This window comes from Scyliorhinus torazame, chromosome 18 (genome assembly GCF_047496885.1).
Source record: "Scyliorhinus torazame isolate Kashiwa2021f chromosome 18, sScyTor2.1, whole genome shotgun sequence".
NCBI lineage: Eukaryota > Metazoa > Chordata > Chondrichthyes > Carcharhiniformes > Scyliorhinidae > Scyliorhinus > Scyliorhinus torazame.
Genome location: NC_092724.1, coordinates 76,284,773 through 76,304,717, shown reverse-complemented (window position 1 = coordinate 76,304,717; position 19,945 = coordinate 76,284,773). Strand labels below are relative to the sequence as shown.

At 50.5% G+C, this 19,945-nt stretch overlaps 1 protein-coding gene across 1 annotated transcript in view; it reads left to right on the top strand.

Moving 5' to 3' along the window:
- Window positions 1-18,471, top strand: part of LOC140395321 (unconventional myosin-XVB-like) — a 344,508-nt gene extending 326,037 nt beyond the window's left edge. Inside the window, exons 24-25 of the mRNA XM_072482943.1 lie at window positions 7,657-7,797; window positions 18,203-18,471. Coding sequence (XP_072339044.1) covers window positions 7,657-7,797; window positions 18,203-18,268 — 207 coding nt within the window. The 3' untranslated portion in view covers window positions 18,269-18,471. The remainder of the gene's footprint in view (window positions 1-7,656; window positions 7,798-18,202) is intronic.
- Window positions 18,472-19,945: the final 1,474 nt, after the last annotated feature.

Genomic DNA, 19,945 nt, shown 5'->3' with positions numbered 1-19,945 from the left:
GAGCATTAGCAAATTTCCCCCCCCAGGATACTGATACCCCTCTGGTCCAGGTGTAGACCATCCCGTTTGTAAGAGGTCCCACCGACCCCAGAATGAGCCCCAATTATCCAGAAATCTGAAACGCTCGCTCCTGCACCATCCCTGTAGCCACGTGTTCAACTCCTCTCTCTCCCTGTCGGAAACCAAGCTTTGATTTATGAACTAATGCATAATCATCTGCCATTTCCACTGCTAATCTCACAGTTTTAACCCTCTGTTCTTCCACATGAGTTCTCGCTACATCAGGAATTGAATTTTTAAACACCTCCAAAAATATAATTTCTCTGAGAGCTTCATATGTTTGGTCTATTTTCAAATTCCTTATCCACCTATCAAAATTACTCTGTTTGAGCCTTTCAAACTCCATGTATGTTTGACCAAATTCTTTCCTTAAATTTCTAAACCTTTGTCTGTAAGCTTCAGGCACTAGCTCATATGCACTTAAGATGGATTTCTTCACCTCCTCATACGTTCCAGATACCTCCTCCGGTAGTGATGCAAACACTTCACTAGCTCTACCTACCAGCTTTGTTTGAATCAGTAACACCCACATGTCCTGTGGCCATTTCATTTGTTTAGCTACCTTGTCAAATGAAATGAAAAAGGCTTCCACTTCCTTCTCGTCAAACCTTGGACATATTTAAATAGATTGCCACCAAGCCTTCGACTATGACGCTCTTTCTCACTATCCTCATCACTATCATCCAACTGTACGTTTCCCTTTATGTCTGCCAATTTTAACTGATTGTCATGTTTCATGGCCATTTTCTGAAGTTCAAACTCCCTCACTTTATCTTTTTCCCTGATCTGCATCTCCCTTTCTTTTTCTGCTGCTCGGGCTATTCTTTCTTTTCTCCTTTTCTTTTTCCTCTCTCCCTCTTTCGCTTTCTTTTTCCTCTCTCTCTCTTTCTCTTTCTTTTTCTTCTCTCTCTCTCTTCCTCTTTCTTTTTCCTTTCTCTCTCTTTCTTTTTCCTCTCTCTCACTCTCGTATGCCAGCCGCTTTAATCTTTTCTCATGTTCCATTTGTTTAATTTGCAACTGAATTTTTTGCCATTTCCAATGAGTCAAACTCTATCTCAGGCAACTTTAAATGCTTAACCACCACCAGAATTACCTCCTCTTTTCGCATTTTGTCAGGTAATGTTAACTGCAATGTTCTTGCCAAATCTAACAGTCTGCTTTTCGTTTCTGTCCATAAGGTACTACCCAAAAACTTCTGAGCCTCTGAAAGAGGCATTGTTCACAACACTCTCCCCACTTAAACTAAAATACCACACCGGAAAAGTAACAATCCTTCACTGTCTTTAACTTCACAAAAGCCAATCCAATAGATAGACTTTTATCCCGGACAAGCCCCCAATTGTTATGGGCGAGGCGTTTTCAGAACCCCAAAATGTATCATGGAGTTCAACCAACCTCTCCCTTTAATGGATTTGTTGCTTTTCCTAGCACACGGCTTGTTCCCTAGGTGTGGGATTACAATTATGGACACGTGGGTTTTTACACACAAAACACTGTTTATTCCATGAACTCAACTTAACATCTTCAATAAACATTGGATCTCGAAACACCCCTTACTTCAAAGATAACTCAGAAAATATTGCAACAGTAAATAATTCCTTAAAATGTTCCTTCAAACTTCCAAGAGACTTAACACCTTTAAACAAAATCACATCAGGTTAAAGGCTTCACTATTATAAGTTTAAATCACCCAAATGATCCAGAGATAGTCTTTCATGGCAGAGATCCAGCTCACTGCAAAACACAGACACACACCCAGCTCTTTTCCTCCAAAACTGCAAAACTAAACTGCAAAATGGCTGACCTGACCTCAGCTCCACCCACTCTCTGACATCGCTGTTTTCTTAAAGGTACATTGCTTAAACATCCATGTCTTAAAAGTACTCTCACATGACACGGGAGAACATAGGGTTGGATTCATCGTTGGCGGGATCCTCCATTTCGTCAGCAACGCACTCACGCCCACAGATTCCCTGATGGCATAGGGGTCGCCACAATGGGAAACCTCATTGGCCGTCTGCCGGGATGGAGAATCCCACTGCCGGCGGGGGTGTGCCACTCAAAGTCTCCCAAATGGAGAATGACGACCAGGATAAAAATGGGTCATTTTCAGGTTGGTAAACTAACTAGTAAAGTTCCACAGGGAGCTGTGTTGGGGCCTCAAGCATTTATTATGTATATTAATAACTCGGCTGAAGGAGCCCGGTTTAGCTCAGTGGGCTAGACAGCTGGTTTGTGATGCAGAACAAGGCTAACAGCCAGATTCAATTCCGTACAGGCCGAGGTTATTCATGAAGGTCCTGCCTTCTCAACATTGCCCATCGCGTGAGGTGTGGTGATCCTCAGGTTAAATCACCACCAGTCAGCTCTTCTCCCTCAAAGGGGAAAGCAGTCTATGGTCATCTGGAACTATGGCGACTTTACCTTTACCTGAAGGGACAAACAATTTGGAGCCAAATTTGCTGATGATACAAAAATATGTAGCAAAGCAAGTTGCAAGGAGGAAAGAAAAAATTTGCAAAGGGATATGGATAGGTTAAATGAGTGGGCAAAAATTTGGCAGATGGAGTATGATGTGAAAAAATATGAACATATCGACTTTGGCAGGAAGAAAACAGATTATTTAAATGGAGATGGCAGAATGCACAGTACAGAGGGGTATGTGTATCCTTGTTCACGAATCACAAACGTAAGCATGCAGCTATAAAAAGTAATTAGGAAGGCAAAGGTCTTTATTGCAAGAGGGTAGAATATAAAAGTTGAGTACTGTGTACATTATGGTCCCTTTAATTAAGGAGAGATATAATTATATTGGAAGTAGTGCAGAGAAGATTCATTAAGGTTCCTGGGCTGGACTTCCGGTTGCGGCTATGCCTGGGTAGGTCGCACGGTTGGCAGCTCCCGCCGAGAATGGACTTTTGGGCCCTTTTAAGGAGCCCCAGCGGCACTTGGACGATGATTCCCGGTGTGGGAACGAAGCAGTGAGGTTCCCCCAGCACTGTATTGAGTGGACCAGGAGCGGAGCGGTCAAAAAAGTGGCACTAGAGAAGAGAGGAGAACAGGCGCGAAAAAGCAAGGTGGCGGCAGGCGGGGACCAGGCAGCGTGGGCTCAGTGGTCTCAGGAGCAGCAGGAGATTTTGAGAAGCTGCTTTGCGGAAATGAAGGCGGAGATGTTGGCCCCTATGAAGGCGTCGATTGAAAAGCTGGTGGAGACCCAGAAGATGCAGAGGACGGCGATCAAGGAGGTGCAGCAGAAGGCCTCTGATAATGAAAACGAGATCCTGGGCCTGGCTGTCAAAGTGGAAGCGCACGAGGCGCTGCATAACAAATGGCAGAAGTTCGAGGATCTGGGGAACAGGTCAAGGAGAAAGAACCTGTGGATTCTGGGTCTCCCTGAAGGCGAGGAGGGGTCGGATGCTGGAGCGTATGTGGCTACGATGCTGAGTACGCTGATGGGCGCGGGAGCCTTCCCGAGGCCCCTGGAGCTGGAGTCTCACAGAGTCCTGGCGAGGAGGCCGCATGCGAATGAGCTGCCGAGAGCCGTGGTGGTGAGGTTTCACCGCTTCACCGACAGGGATTGTGTCCTGAGATGGGCGAAGAAGGAGCAGAGCAGCAGGTGGGAGAATGCTGAAATCGGCATTTAGCAGGACTGGAGTGCAGAGCTGGCCAAGAAGAGGGCAGGATTAAACTGGGCCAAGGCGGTTCTCCACAGAAAGGGGGTGAAGTTCGGGCTGTTACAGCCGGCGTGGCTGTGGGTCACGTATCAGGACTGTCACCACTATTTTGATACGCCGGACGAGGCGCGGACCTTTATCTTAAATGAGAAGTTGGACTCAAATTCGTGGTTTGTAGCGTGTTATGGGGGATGCTGGTGAGTGGGAGGGGGCGATGTTTTTTCTGTCTGTGTGCTTGTTTGGGGCGGGGGTTGTTCCCCACCCTTGCTTGGAGGGGGTGTGGGCCTGTGGCCTTCGGCCTTTGGGGATTGGGGCAACGCAGCAGGTGAAAGGAGCTGTGCCACAGGGGGCGGGGTCAGCCCAGGCAGGGAGCACGGGCTTTTTCCCACGGAAAGGCGGGGACGGGGTCTGATGCGGGAAGCGGTACTGGCTGGGTGTCCACATCAGTTTATCGGGGGAGTAGAGGGGGGGGGGGTCTTTGGCCGCCCCACTTTGGTGGGGGGAAGGCTGGAGACTTCGAGGGGGAATTCAATAGGGGGATTGGAGACAGAGGAGGGAGCGTCCGGGGTCAGCAGGAGTCAGCTGACTAACGGGAGTGCAATAGGGTGAGCAGATTAAGCAGTTGCTTGGCCAGGGGGGTGGGGGTGGGGGGGGGCTGCTGGGCTGCTGCTGTGCTGACTGAGGGGGAGTTGGAGGAAAGAGGGAGAGTCGGGGGCGGGGTGCCTCCGCCTGGGGGGCTGGAGAGTGCGGGAGGCGCGGGCATGTGGCTGGCCTAAAAAAGGAGATGGCTAGTCAGGGGGGGGGGACGGGGGGGACTTCAATGTGGTACTGGACCCGGCATTAGATCGGTCTCGGTCGAGGTCGGGTCAGAGGCCGGCTGTGGCCAAGGTCCTGAGGGAGTTTATGGATCAGGTGGGGGGAGTGAATCCGTGGAGGATTGTCAGGCCAAGGGCGAGGGAGTTCTCCTTTTTCTCCCATGTGCACAAGGCCTACCCGCGAATAGACTTTTTCGTGGTGAGCAGGGCGCTGATCCCGAGAGTGGAGGGGGCGGTGTATTCGGCCGTTGCGATTTCGGATCACGTCCTGCACTGGGTGGAGCTGGAGTTGGGGGAGGAGAGGGGCCAGCGCCCATTGTGGCGAATGGATGTGGGACTGCTGGCGGACGAGGAGGTTTGTGGGCGGGTTCGGGGGTGCATCCAAAGATATGTGGAGGTCAATGATAATGGGGAGGTGTCGGTGAGTGTGGTCTGGGAGGCTCTGAAGGCAGTGGTCAGGGGGGAGCTAATTTCAATCAGGGCTCACAGGGAGAAGAGGGAGCGGATGGAGAGGGAGAGACTGGTGGGGGTGATACTGAGGGTGGATAGGAGATATGCGGAATCCCCCAAGGAGGGGCTGTTGAAGGAGCGCCGGAGCCTCCAAACGGAGTTTTACTTGCTGACCACGGGGAAAGCTGAGGCCCAGTGGAGGAGGGTACAGGGAGCAGTGTATGAGTATGGGGAGAAGGCGAGTCGGATGTTGGCGAATCAGCTGCGGAGGAGGGAGGCGGCTAGGGAGATTGGGTTAATCAGGGATGGGGGGGAACACGGTGCGGAGTCCATCTAAAATAAAAGGTCTTTCGGGACTTTTATGGTAACTTGTACGAGTCAGAACCTCCGGCGGGGGGATGCGGCAGTTCCTGGGCCAACTGAGGTTTCCAAGGGTTGAGGAGGGGCGAGTAGAGGGTTTGGGGGCCCCGACCGAGATGGAGGAGCTAGTTAAGGGGTTGGGGAGTATGCAGGCGGGCAAGGCCCCGGGGCCGGATGGGTTCCCGGTTGAGTTCTACAGGAAGTTCTCGGAACTGTTGGGCCCGTTGCTGCTGAGATCCTTTAATGAGGCGAAGGAAAAGGGAATTCCCAGACGATGTCGCAGGCTTTGATCTCGCTTATCCTCAAGCGGGATAAGGACCTGCTGCAGTGTGGCTCATATAGGCCGATTTCGCTCCTCAATGTGGATGCCAAGTTGTTGGCGAAGGTCTTGGCCACTAGAATTGAGGATTGTGTCTTGGGAGTGATACATGAGGATCAGACGGGGTTTGTGAAGGGTAGGCAGCTGAACACGAATGTGCGGAGGCTCCTGAACGTGATTATGTTGCCCTCAGAGGGGGGGATGCAGAAGTGGTAGCGGCGATAGATGCGGAGAAGGCCTTTGACCAGGTGGAGTTGGAGTATTTGTGGGAGGTGTTAGGCAGGTTTGGGTTCGGGGAGGAGTTCACAGGATGAGTTAAATTGTTGTACCAGGCCCCGGTGGCGAGTGTATCGACGAACCGGCTGCGGTCAGGGTATTTTATGTTGTACCATGGAACGAGGCAGGGGTGCCCCCTGTCCCCCCTGCTGCATGCCCTGGCAATTGAGCCGCTGGCCATGACATTGAGGGAGTCAAGAAACTGGAAGGGGTTGGGTCGGAGTGGGGAGGAGCACCGTGTCTCACTATATGCGGATGACCTGCTGCTGTACATTGCGGATCCGGTGGAGGGGATGGGGGAGGTCATGCAGACCCTTAGGGAGTTTGGAGACTTCTCGGGATACAAGCTCAACGTGGGGAAAAGCAAGCTGTTTGTGGTGCATGCGAGGGGCCAGGAAAGGAGGTTGGAGGAGCTGCCGCTTAAGATGGTGGAGAGGAGTTTTCGGTATTTGGGTATCCAGGTGGCTAAGAGTTGGGGGGGGTCTTGCATAAGCTCAATCTGGCGCTGCCGAACCTGTGCAACTACTACTGGGCAGCAAATGTGTTGATGATTCAGAAATGGGTAATGGAGGGAGAGGGGCACATGCCCCACTTTGCTTTGGATTGGGTGTTAAATTGTTCAGCGTTTAGAGGGTTAAGTTGTTTTCTTTTGTTGGCATATTGCCCTGTTTTCGTTGTATTATTTTCTTTTTTGGAGTGTTCTGTAAAGTTATTGAAAAACCTTGAATAAAAACATTTTTTTAAAAAAGGTTCCTGGGCTGAAAAGGTTTTTAATGAGGAAAGGTTGGGAAGATTCAATGGAGTTTAGAAGAATGAGAGGTGATCTTATTGAAACACAAAGGATTTTGAAGGAACTTGACAGCGTGGATGCTGAGAGAATGTTTCCCCTTGTGGGAGAATCTAGAACTAGGAGGCACAGTTTAAAAATGAGGGGTCTCCTATTTAAGATGGAGGAGGAACTTCTTCTCTCAGAACGCTGTTAGTCCTTGGAATTATATTCCCCAGAGAGCAGTGGAACTGAGCCATTAAACATATTGCAGGCTGATTTAGACATTTTTTAACGACAAGAGTCTATGGCTATGGGATGTGAGCAAGCAGGAAAGTGGAGGCTGATTAGCCATGTGCTTATTGGGGCTGGTTTAGCACAGTGGGCTAAACAGCTGGCTTGTAATGCATAACATTGCCAGCAGTGCAAGTTCAATTCCCATACCGGCCTCTCCGAACAGGCGCCGGAATGTGGCAAGTAGGGGCTTTTCACAGTAACTTCATTGAAGCCTACTTGTGATTGTAATAAGTGATTATTATTATTGAATGGCAGAGTAGATTCAATCAGCTGAATGGCCTATTCCTGCTCCTATTTAAAAAAAAAAGAAATTTAGAGTACCCAATTCTTTTATGCAATTAAGGGGCAATTTAGCATGGCCAATTCACCTACCCTGCACATCTTTGGTTGTGGGGGTGAGACCCACGCAGACACGGGGAGAATGTGCAAACTCCACACAGACAGTGACCCGGTGCTGGGATCGAACCCAGGTCCTTGGCGCCGTGAGGCAGCAGTGCGAACCACTGCATCATCGTGACAGCCTGTCCTGCTCCTATTTCTGATGATCTTATGAACATGTTTGCGGTGTGCTGTCTGTTATTTGATGATATTCTTACACTATAATCATATCTGATCTGTAGAAGTTTTAATCTGTTGCAGAATGAGCACCTGAGGATTTCTCTGAAGATAATCCAAACAATGCGTTCCTTGCACCCATCCGATGGATCAAGATTCCCACAGATGGAAATTAATTATGGCTCTTCAATCAACCCACAGACAATCTCCTTTGAATTGAAAGAGGTAAGAAGAAGGGCACAGATCAAAGTTAAATGTAAAATACCGCAACTTCAGAAGTTGGTGGCGGAATGAGTTACTGAGTTAGCTTTTCATTACTGGCACTTGGATTCAAACCCAGCACAGACTAAAGACTGTAGAGGGGCTACGCGAGTTACGTTTTGGTAGTCTGAATCCGGTCAATTGATAAGCAGTGCAAAGCTACTCCTAATTTAGTAACAACTGCTCATCCTGCTCAGAAAGACAACAGGATGTTCCGAGTTTGTAACTAAGGATCACTGTTGTAATGGAGTTAAGGGAGATATGTGGAGCGAGCCTTATTCTGCATCTAAATGTGCTTGATGCTAATAGTGGGTGCTTGAAATGGTTACTCTTTAATTTTTTTTTAATAAACAATTTTATTGAGGTATTTTTGGCATTCTAAACAGTTACAGTGTACAGTAATGTGCAAATATCAACAAAAACATAGTGCAAATAACCAAACCTCTCTCATAAACAGTACCCGCATATTTATTGCCCCCCCCCCCGCTGATGTTTAATACCCCGCGAAGAAGTCGATGAATTGTTGCCACCTTCAGGCGAACCCTGACAAAGATCCTCTTAAGGCGAACTTAATTTTTTACAGACCAAGAAAGCTCGACAGTCCGAGAGCCATACTTCGGTCTTCGGGGGCTTTGAGTCCCTCCATGCCAGCAGTATGTGTCGCCGGGCTATCAGGGAAGCAAAGGCCAAGACGTCGGCCTCATTCACCTCCTGGACCCCCAGGTCTTCCGAGACCCCAAAAATTGCCACTACTGGAATCATCACCACCCTAGTTTTCAGTACCTGGGACATGACGTCCGCAAATCCCTCCCAATACCTCCTAAGTTTTGGACATGCCCAAAACATGTGGACGTGATTCGCTGGTCCCCCCGTGCATCTAGCACACTTGTCATCCACCCCCAAAAAATTTGCTCATCCGGGCCACCGTCACGTGGGCCCGGTGGACAACCTTGAACTGAATCAGGCCGAGCCTAGCACATGTTGCAGTTGAATTTACCCTACTCAGGGCTTCCGCCCATACCCCCGCCTCCATCTCCTCGCCGAGTTCCTCCTCCCACTTGAGCTTCAGTTCCCCTGTCTGGGACTCCTCCCCTTTCATGAGTTCTTGGTAAATATCCAAGACTTTCCCCTCTCCTGCCTCTCCCCGGAAACTACTCTATCCTGGATCCCATTTGGTGGGAGGCATGGGAAGGATGGGACCTGTCTGCGTATGAAGTCACGCGCTTGCAAGTACCGAAAGTTATTCCCCCTTACTAGTCCGAATTTCTCCTCCAAGGCCCTCATGCTCGCGAAGCTTCCCCCCAAGAACATATTGCCCATCCTCCCCACCCCCGCCCGCCGCCATGCTCGGAATCCACCGTCCATGCTCCCGGGGCCGAATCGGTGGTTGTCGCATAATGGAGTCCAGACCGATGCTCCCACCTCCCCCACATGTTTCCTCCACTGGCCCCAGATCTGCAGGGCTGCCACCACCACCGGGCTGGTGGAGTACCTGGCCGGTGGGAGCGGTAGGGGATCCGTGCCAAACTGGTGCCCCTGCACGAAGCTGCCTCCACCTGCCCCCAAATAGACCCCGTACCCACCATCCAACTCCTTACCATGGCTATGTTGACCGCCCAGTATTAGTTGCTAAGGTTCGGCAGCGCCAGCCCCCCCTCGCTACGGTTCCTCTCAAGCATCGCTTTCTTCACCCGCGGGGACTTTCCCGCCCAGACAGAGCCCATAATAATCTTGTTGACCCTTTTGAAGAAGGACCACGGGATGAAAATCAGGAGGCACTGAAAAATAAACAGGAATCTTGGGAGGATTGTCATCTTTACCGTCTGCACTCTCCCGTCAAGTGACAGCGGGAGTGCATCCCATCTCCGAAACTCACTCTTCATTTGTTCCACCACTCTAGTCAAATTTAGCCTGTGCAGCCTGCCCCAGTCTCGCGCCACCTCTATCCCCAAGTATCGGAAACTTTCTCCGACCAACCTAAATGGCAGCCCTTTCAACCTATTCTCCCGGCCCCTCGCCTGCACTACAAACATCTCACTCTTAGCCATGTTCAGTGTGTACTCTGAAAACCGGCCAAATTCTCTCAATATTCCCAGTATACTGTCCATCCCGGCCAGTGGGTCCGATACGTACAAGAGCAGGTCGTCTGCATAAAGCGAGACCCTGTGTTCCACCCCTCCCCTAATCATTCCTTTCCACCCCCTCGCCGCTCTTAGGGCAATCGCCAGAGGTTCTATAGCCAGTGCGAACAGCAACGGGGAGAGTGGACATCCCTGTCTGGTCCCCCGGTGTAGTCTAAAATATTCCGATGTTGTCCTATTTGTCCTTACGCTAGCTTTTGGGGCCTGGTACAATAGTCTGACCCAGTCGACAAAGCCCTCACCAAACCCGAAGCGCCAAAACCTAAGCCAGAAGCTTGGTGTCGATGTTGATCAGGGAGATTGGTCTGTGTGACCCACACGCTTCCGGGTCTTTATCCCGTTTTAATATCAGCGAGATGGTAGCCTGTGACATCGTCGGAGGTCGAATCCCTCTGTCCCGCGCCTCGTTAAATACCCTGGTCAGCACCGGCCCCACCATCTCCGAGAACTTTTTGTAGAACTCCACTGGGTAGCCATCCGGCCCCGGGGATTTACTGACTGCATGGCCTTCAAACCCCCCAGTACTTCGTCAACTCTAATCGGGGGCCCCAGTCCGTCTACTAGCCCCCTGCCCACTTTTGGGAAGGTCAGTCCGTCGAAGAAGCGCTTCATCCTCTCTGGCTTCCCAGGGGGTTCCGAGGTATAGAGCTTGCTATAGAACTCCTGAAACACCTTGTTCAGTCCTGACGGGTCCTCCACTCTGTTCCCCATACCGTCCACTACCCTGCCTATTTCTCTAGCCGCCTCCTTCCTCCTGAGTTGCTGCACAAGCATTCTGCTAGCTTTCTCCCCATGCTCATATACCACCCCCTTTTGCCTTCCTAAGTTGTTCCACGGCTTTGCTCATGGACAACACTCCCAGCTCGGCCTGCAGTCTCCGTCTATCTCTAAGTAGGTCCTCCCTCGGGGCCTCTGCGTATTACCTGTCTGTTCGGTGAATCTCCTTGACCAGTCTGTCCATTTCCGCTCTGTCCGTTCTATCTCCGTGGGCCCGAATTGAAATCAGCTCCCCCCTTCAGCGCCTCCCACAGGGTCGCTGCTGAGACTTCGTCTGTGTCATTAACCAGCAGGTAGTTCTGCATGCATTTCCGCAATCTCTTGCACATCTAACCTCCATTGCAAGCATTGGTAACTCCCTTTGCAGACCTGCAGATCAACCCAGTGTGGGGCATGATCCGAAATGGTGTTCGCCGAGTACTCCGTATTTATTACCCCGCCTACACAGCCCCTGCTCATGATGAAAAAATCGATTCTAGAGTATACTTTATGAACATGCGAGTAGAACGAATATTCCCTTCCCGTCGGCCGTCTGGCTCTCCATGGTCTACCCCCCCCGCCCCCCCATCTGCTCCATGAACCCCCTCAGTTCCCCTGCCATTGCTGGGAGCCTACCCGTTCTGGAGCATGACCTGTCTCGTCCGGGGTTGAGGACAGTGTTGAAATCCCATGATCAGCTTGCGTGAATCTAAGTCCGGAGTTTTCCCCAGCACCCTTTTAATGAAGTCAGCGTCGTCCCAATTTGGAGCATATACATTCACCAGGACTACCCTCACCCCCTCAGGCCTACCACGGACCATAAGAAATCTACCACCTCCGTCTGCAATTGTGCCCGCCGCCTCAAATTGAACCCGTTTATTGATCATGATTGCCACCCCACTGGACTTAGAGTCCAAGCCCGAGTGGAAAACCTGGCTAATCCAGCCCTTCCTCAGTCTGGTCTGGGCAGACACTTTCAGATATGTCTCCTGCAGCAGGATTACATCCGCCTTTAGAGCCCGCAAATGCGCGAACACACGTGCCCTCTAGACTGGCCCTCTAACATTCCAGGTGATCAGCCTGGTTGGAGGGCACATGGCTCCCCCCCCCACCCCCCCACCCCCCACCCCCCCCCACCGGTCAACCATAACCCTTCTTGGGCCTGCCCCCAGCCCATATGCCGCGCCCCTCCCACTTCGCCTCCTGGCAGTTCCCACCCCCGACCTCCTCTCTGTTACCTAATGTCGATCCCTCCCATGTCAGCAGAATAGCTTCCCCCGCTCCCCCCCTAGCAACAACAACACTCTGAAACCCGACCCCTGTCATACACTGGCTGTATGCATACCCCCCACCTGGCTTCCTGCTAGCCCGGTCACTCATCTCTCCGGCGCCCACTTGTCTCGCTCCCATTGTTCCCCCGAGCTCATCCCCCCCACCCATCCACACCAATTCCCCTGGTCTGTAATGCTTGAGCAGTCTCTCTGAGATAAGGAAGATCAAACAAAAAAGGGCAATCAAACTAAGAACCGAGACTGCTCCAGCTGTAATGCTATTCCAGTTGTGTACATAGCTGAGTGATACCAATCGCCCCTTTCTGCGCATTAATAAAAGAAAAACACAGCAACACAGTACCTGTGTAACCCCCCCTGCACAAATAACTTTAACCCCCATTGCTTTCCGGCCAAATTTCTGTTACGATGGAAGCTCCAGACAGAAAAAAACACAAAGAAAAAGCAAACCGAAAAAAGAAAAGCGGGAGGGGGCACCCGTCCCCCCCTCGCCCATTGTAACCAAAGGCAGTGAAAAAAATACAAAGTACTTGTGAAGCACCCAAAAAATAGAAAGTCATTCCAAGAAAAATAGAAGTCAGGTAAACAATAATACTCAGACTCTGGCTTGAGTCCGTGGGTCCTCAGTTCAGCACCAGTCCCTGATCCTTTGCGAACTCCATCGCCTCATCGGGGTCCACAAAGTAGTATTGCTGGCTCTGGTGCGTGACCCAAAGACGCGCCGGGAAGAGCAGGCCGAACTTCACATGCTTTTTGAACAAAATCTCCTTAATTCGTTTAAAGGCTGCTCGTCGCCTGGCCACCTCTTGACTCAGGTCCTGGTAGATGCGCAGGACATTGTTGATCCATGTACAGCTCCTTGTGCTCTTTGCCCACTGAAGGACCCGCTCCTTGTCTGTGAACCTGTGAAACCTGACCACCACTGGTTGGGGGGACCCCCCCCCCAGTCGCGGCTGCCTCACCTGCACTCTGTGTGTCCCATCCAGCTCCAGCGGTCGCGGGAAGGAGTTAGCCCCCATCAGCTGCTGCAACAGGTCTGCCACAAACGTCGTGGTGTCCGCTCCTTCGGCCCCCTCTGGGAGGCCAGCAATTCTCAGATTTTGTCTGCGTGCTCTGTTTTCCAGGTCTTCAATTCTGTTAAGCAGCCTTCTCTATCGCTCCTTTAACCCATCTATCTCTATTGCAGCGATCGTTTGTGTGTCCGCCTGTTCCTCCACCACTTGCTCCAGCTCTTTGACCTTTTTGTCATGGGCCTCTAGCCTTTGGTTCACTTGCTCCACCACTTTCTGCAGCGGTTCTAAGTTATCCCGCTTCATATCTTCAAAACTTCCTTTTATGACCTGCAGCATATTGTCCAGCACTGCTTGGATCGTCTGGTCAGTGGTCCGGTCAGCCATCTTTGGTCCCGGGAGAGCTCCCACACCACTTTGTCTCTGCCTCTTCTTTTCCTGCTTTCGCTGCTTTCTACTCTTCTTTGTTTCCATGCAGCTCCGCACGTTTAACTCAGCAACTTTGTGGCCGTCTTTTCTAGCACTGAAAAGTTTCAAAAAGTCGGGAAACCGGGTCTCAAAATCCGGCCGGAGTGAGAGCCACCGAATGTGCGGCTCACTCCCTCATCGCCGACACCGGATGACCGAAATGGTTACTCTTTAATTAGCCATCCCTCACTTCAGGGGAACAAAACCTTTAAATGGTTAAATAATAATAATCTTTATTATTGTCACAAGTAGGCTTACATTTAACACTGCAATGAAGTTACTGTTAAAATCCCCTAGTCGTCACATTCCAGTGTCTGCTCGGGTACACAGAGGGAGAATTCAGAATGTCCAATTCATCTAATATCAAGATGTGTATCAGTCTCTGATCCACTGATACAACATTGTGATCAGGGCAGAGCATTTGGTCAGTGGGACTTATTGCAGCCTCCATCAGATGAGAAAATTCCTCCCTCCACCACTGTCTCTGCTTGTTCATTATCCCCTCCACCCATCCCAGAGAGGTAGGTGGCAAGGTCTGTGGTCCTGGTGAAATTTCCTGGTTTCTGACACACCATCCCTCCCCAGGCCCTTCATGTGGAAGGTGTCTTTGTGTTGACCTCCTCTCCCTCCAGATGGTCCCAGAAAATTACCCGCTGAAGGCCTTGGTCTCAGTCAAATAACCAATCTTTTGGGCATACCCTTCTTTGCATTTTCTAGGGTTGTAGAACTGCTAGGATTCCTCTCTCCTCACAGGCAGCCTCCCTCTTGATGCCTATGCCTCCTATTGAAGCATCTCATTCAGGTATTGAACTGGTTAGAGCAGGTGGGAGGAGCAGAAGTACAACCCTAAGGAAGTATAACCAGAAGGAAGCAAAGGGCAGCACGGTAGCATTGTGGATAGCACAATTGCTTCACAGCTCCAGGGTCCCAGGTTCGATTCTGGCTTGGGTCACTGTCTGTGCGGAGTCTGCACATCCTCCCCGTGTGTGCGTGGGTTTTCTCCGGGTGCTCTGGTTTCCTCCCACAGTCCAAAGATGTGCAGGTTAGGTGGATTGGCCATGATAAATTGCCCTTAGTGTCCAAAATTGCCCTTAGTGTTGGGTGGGGTTACTGGGTTATGGCGATAGGGTGGAGGTGTGGACCTTGGATAGGGTGCTCTTTCCAAGAGCCGGTGCAGACTCGATGGGCCGAATGGCCTCCTTCTGCACTGTAAATTCTATGAAATCTATGAAACACTAAGGAGGAGAATCTAGGACAATGACTTCAGCTTGTATAATGGGCACAGCAAGTGATGGTGTGAATAAATCTGAGATAGATAAGGGAATATTGAGCGGGTAATGTTCAGGTTTTAGTGATGAATGTTACCCTCTATTGTATTGTTGTTATATCACAAGGTTTAAATAAATAAAACAAAAATAATAACTGGAGGTCAGTTTAGCTTACTTGGCTAGACAGCTGGTTTGTGATGCAGAGCAAGGCCAGTAGCAAGGGTTCAATTCCTGTACTGGCTGAGTTTATTCATGAAGATCTGCCTTCTCAACCTTGCCCCTTGCCTGAGTGTGGTGATCCCCAGGTTAAATCACCACCAGTCAGCTCTCCCCCTCAAAGGGGAAAGCAGGATATGGTCATCTATGGCGACTGTACCTTACAGCAAAGAATAAGAAGAGTTATTGCAAAAAATGTGAAACATTCAAACATTTAACAACATTAGGTATGATGTTACATGAGGAATGTAATTGTAGTTGCCAGGTCAGAACATTCTGATGATTTACTAGGAAAGCTGAATTAAATTAGTAATTAGACTTTTGATTAACAGATTGCTCCTGCTCCATGAATTACTTGTGGTTCATATTTTATTCACTAGGTTAGTAGAAGTCCGGTTTAGCTCAGTTGACTGGACAGCTGGTTCGTGATGCAGAGCAGTTACGTGAGTCAGAGCAGTTCGTGATGCAGTTCAATTTCTGTAATGGCTGAGGTTATTCATGAAGGCCCTGCCTTCTGAACCTTGTCCATCAACGGAGTTATATGTGGTGATTCTCAGGTTAAATCACAGGTTAAGTCAGCTCTCCCCCTCAAAGGGAAAAGCAGTCTATGATCATCTGAGACTATGGTGGCTTTACTTTACAGTAGGATAATGGATGTTAGTGTTGTTGAATAGGATCATAGAATTTACAGTGCAGAAGGAGGCCATTCGGCCCATCAAGTCTGCACCGGCTCTTGGAAAGAGCACCCTACCAAAGGTCAACACCTCCACCCTATCCCCATAACCCAGTAACCCCACCCAACACTCAGGGCAATTTTGGACACTATGCGCAATTTATCATGACCAATCCACCTAACCTGCACATCTTTGGACTGTGGGAGGAAACCGGAGCACCCGGAGGAAACCCACGCACACACGGGGAGGATGTGCAGACTCCGCACAGACAGTGACCCAAGCTGGAATCGAACCTGGGACCCTGGAGCTGTGAAGCAATTGTGCTATCCACAATGCTACCGTGCTGCCCAAATACTTTCCATTTCAGGCAGTCAATGTCAGTATCAAAGTGTTCCTGGTTGTGTGTAGCACAGAGTACTGTAGAGTAAAACCCCAACAATGTATCTGAGCCACACCACAACATTAGTCACCTTGACCTATCTTGATAGGGATTGCTAATTAGTGCCAAATTGTGGGTAGTTTTGTGTTGTGGGCCAATGCACTGTGATCAAGGTAACTGAAATAATGCCGAACGCACACAATATTTATCACTGCCCAGCAACTAAATGAGAAAACAGGGACATAGGTAACTGAATAGAACTTCAGTTCTACTCACACATCAATGATGGCACATAGTTACTCAATGCTTAGCTCTAAAATGCCTAGTGTGGCACTGAGCCATATGAATCATAAAGGTGCCAGCTTCAATCTACAGTCCAATGTCAGCCAGTTGCAAGCCACTGGTGTGGAATGGGGAAATTCAGCCCGGAATCCCACCCTTGGTCATTGTCCAATGATTTTCTCTGGAAAATGCACAAATCAATGAGTGAAGGTGGATTTTTGGGCTGGATGGTAAGTTAACCTACTTATGATAAGGCCTGAATTTACTATTCAAATCGGTAAACAACCCATATTTGGGGAGCAAAGCCAACAGTTTCATTCCATCCCAACCTCGATTTTCCTTCCCTGGTTGGGCAGAGAAGGCTTTCACCCATCCTTTCCTCGGGAGGTGAGACACAATACAATTTCTCGTCACGCTGGCTTTAATACTGTCAACCCCAGGCTTGACCATAGTCCCTGAGGCAGCAATGTTTAAGCCCACTACTATAGAGTAGTTGGGAGAGTCTAATAGTATGAACTTCTGTAATGGCCCCATACCTCATCACTTGTTAAAGGCCCCTGACCAATCCAAATCCTTCAGTGTAAAATTTAACCAAGTCATGGGTGCACTTCTGATCTTTTAATTATATTTTCCCTCTTCTAATGTTGTAATATGTGTCCTGCTTCAGCAATGCCATGCGTCCTGTTACTCATTTTAACTGGATACTGATATGACAGTTATTAATGATGATATTACTTTTCAGAGTCGCCAGGTATCAAATGATACCACCACAAGGTTTTACCGGATATCGATCAAAGACCAAACAACCAGTTAGTTAGTTCAAGTTCAATGATAGTTTATTTACACACAATTACTTTGGCATGCAACATAAAACACTACAAGCTAAATTACACCTAACACTACAACAACCTGTACTTAACTTCAGTTACTTGGCTTTATGCAGAGGAACAAGGCCTTTGTTCGGATCTTGCGTGGCTGGGTCTGGAGAAGTGACTTTGTTTCTGCTGGGCTCATCTGTCTGGTAGCGATCGTTGGTCTTGAACTTTTTTTCTGGTCGTAATGCTGCAATTGGTTGGGCATAGGCCAGGAGAGACCGAGCGACGGGGCCAAGAGAGACTGAACACATGGCAGTGTCTCTCTTTATCCTTCTGGGGTTTTGTGCTCTTTTGGGCGGTCCTTAGCTTTGGACCCAATAATTCGGCAGGCTTCGATTACTGCCTTCGATTTTGGCTAATAAAGGGGCGGGTGCCTTGATGGTGGGGTGTGTCCTGAGCAGTCATTGGCCTTGGCTTTTTGGGCTCCCTGAGCAAAGGGAGTGGCGCCGATGAGTCTGTTTCTGTATCTGTTACCTGAGTACAGGTCTTTTGTTCTGGGGAAATGGGCCATTAGAATGCAAAGTAGCTGGGGGTTTCGATAGCGTCTAGTTATGTGAGTTGCCAATATACATAAGCTCTGAGCGTCTGAGTCCTGGGTTGACCATATTTCCCATGGTCCTTTGCAGGTGGCCATATTTCTCAGGATCCTTTGTAAGTGGCCATCCCAGATGGCTACATCCCTTCCTCAGCAATCTCTGGCTCCTTCATGCTGGTGGAGGTTTCATCAGGGGCTCACCATGCATTTATAACATTACCCAATGAGGAAACAGAGCTGCAGCAGGCACTTTGTGTGTGGTTGGATAGAAATTTCCTCTTGATCTTTCTGAAGATGAACTGAGGATAATCCAGCTCCCAACCCTCAAGGCTGGAAAAAGAATGAACACTTGGATAAAGCACCAGAGATTGCCTGACGACTGTGGAACCAAACTAGAGCAAGTCAGTATCTGCAGCAGAAGATAAGGTTATAGGAAGAACCATTTTTTAAAATAGGTGCTATTATGTATTCCCCAGGCCAAGGAACTCTGCCACATGATCGCAATGATCCTGGATGAACATTCACTGCAGAGCTTCTTGTGACCTCACGTGATGCAAGATCTGACCAGATGGAAACTTTAATATAGTTACTAAATTAATTACTACTTTCAAGAAAATACAAGGTTGTCTGGAGCAGGACAAGGCGTGTGCCACCTTCCATGAGAATTGACACTGGTACAGTGGCTGCGAGTGTATCAAACCTTCAGTTGTCAAATTAAGTAATAATAAAAGGAGAACAACCGCAACTTTGCCCAGTGTGTATGGTATTTGTGGACTTTTTTTGTTTTAGGTAGCAGACAGGCTGTGCAGTGAAATCCCGGAATCTTAGCCACCAATGCTGAGGAGATTTACAGCAACCTGCATTATAACACCTTTAACATAATCAAACATCTCAAAGCACTTCTCCGGTATGTTATGCACAATACTTGACACTGAGCCACATAAGGAGATATTAGGGCAAATGACAAAAAGCTTGGTCTCCGGCCTCCCCAGGAAGACTACAGCCAGGCGCTGATCAATGCTGGTCCACAAAAAAGTGGACCAGGTGGGTGGCATGTGGGAGGGTCTCCCAGGCCATCGGAGACCCCTGGGTGGTCAGGATCAGGGCAGAGTGGCCTCCTGGCCCTCCCCTTGGAACGTGGACACCTTGGCAAAGCCCAACTGTCACCTTGGCACTGCCATCCTGGCACTGGCAAGGTGCCCAGGTGGCACTGCCTGGGTGCCAGTGCAAGGGTGCCCAGGTGCCACTGCCAAGGGTGCAGGCCCCAGGGGAGCCATGTCCATGAAAGGATGGTGGAGGTTTGAAAGGTGGGGTCGTCAGGGCAGGTAAGTAGGGGCCTCTGGGATGTTGGGGGGGGGGGAAATGATGGGTGGGGTCCTAGAAGGGGCTTTGGGGGGCCTGAAGAGGGGCACCCCCCTGAGTTCAGCTCTCTATTGCTAAAAAAAATTGTAAGTGTGGGCTAAAAACCCCCAGGGCCCCAAAAATGACTAAGTATTTTTGGATAGGGGTGGGGAACTTGGCGGCAGGAAACTCCCTGAAAAACCCGCCACAAAGAACTTCGTATCGGGAAGTGTGCACAAATAAGCCATTCAGCCCTTCAAGCCTGCTCCAGTATTCAATAAGATCATGGCTGATCTGGTTGTATCTCAACTCCACCCAATCATATCCCCCAGCAACATCAAGGCACAGAGGGGGGGGAGGGGGAGGGGGGGGGGAGGGGAGGGGGGGGGGGGGAGGGGAGGGGGGGGGGGGGGAGGGGGGGAGGGGGGGAGGGAGGGGAGGGGGGGGGGAGGGTGGGGGGGGGAGGGGAGGGGGGGGGAGGGTGGGGGGGGGGGGGAGGGGAGGGGGGGGGGAGGGGGGGGGGAGGGGGGGAGGGGGGGGGAGGGGGGGGGGGGAGGGGAGGGGGGGAGGGGGGGGGGGGGAGGGGGGGGGGAGGGGAGGGGGGGGAGGGGAGGGGGGGGGGGGGAGGGGGGGAGGGGAGGGGGGAGGGGGGAGGGGGGAGGGGGGGGAGGGGGGGGAGGGGGGGGGGGGAGGGGAGGTGGGGGGGAGGGGGGGGAGGGGGGGGAGGGGGGGGGGGGAGGGGAGGGGGGGGGGAGGGGGGGAGGGGGAGGGGAGGGGGGGAGGGGGGAGGGGGGGAGGGGGGGGGAGGGGAGGGTGGGGAGGGGAGGGGGGGGGGGGGGAGGGGGAGAAACTGAACTCCACCCCAACCCAACCATCTG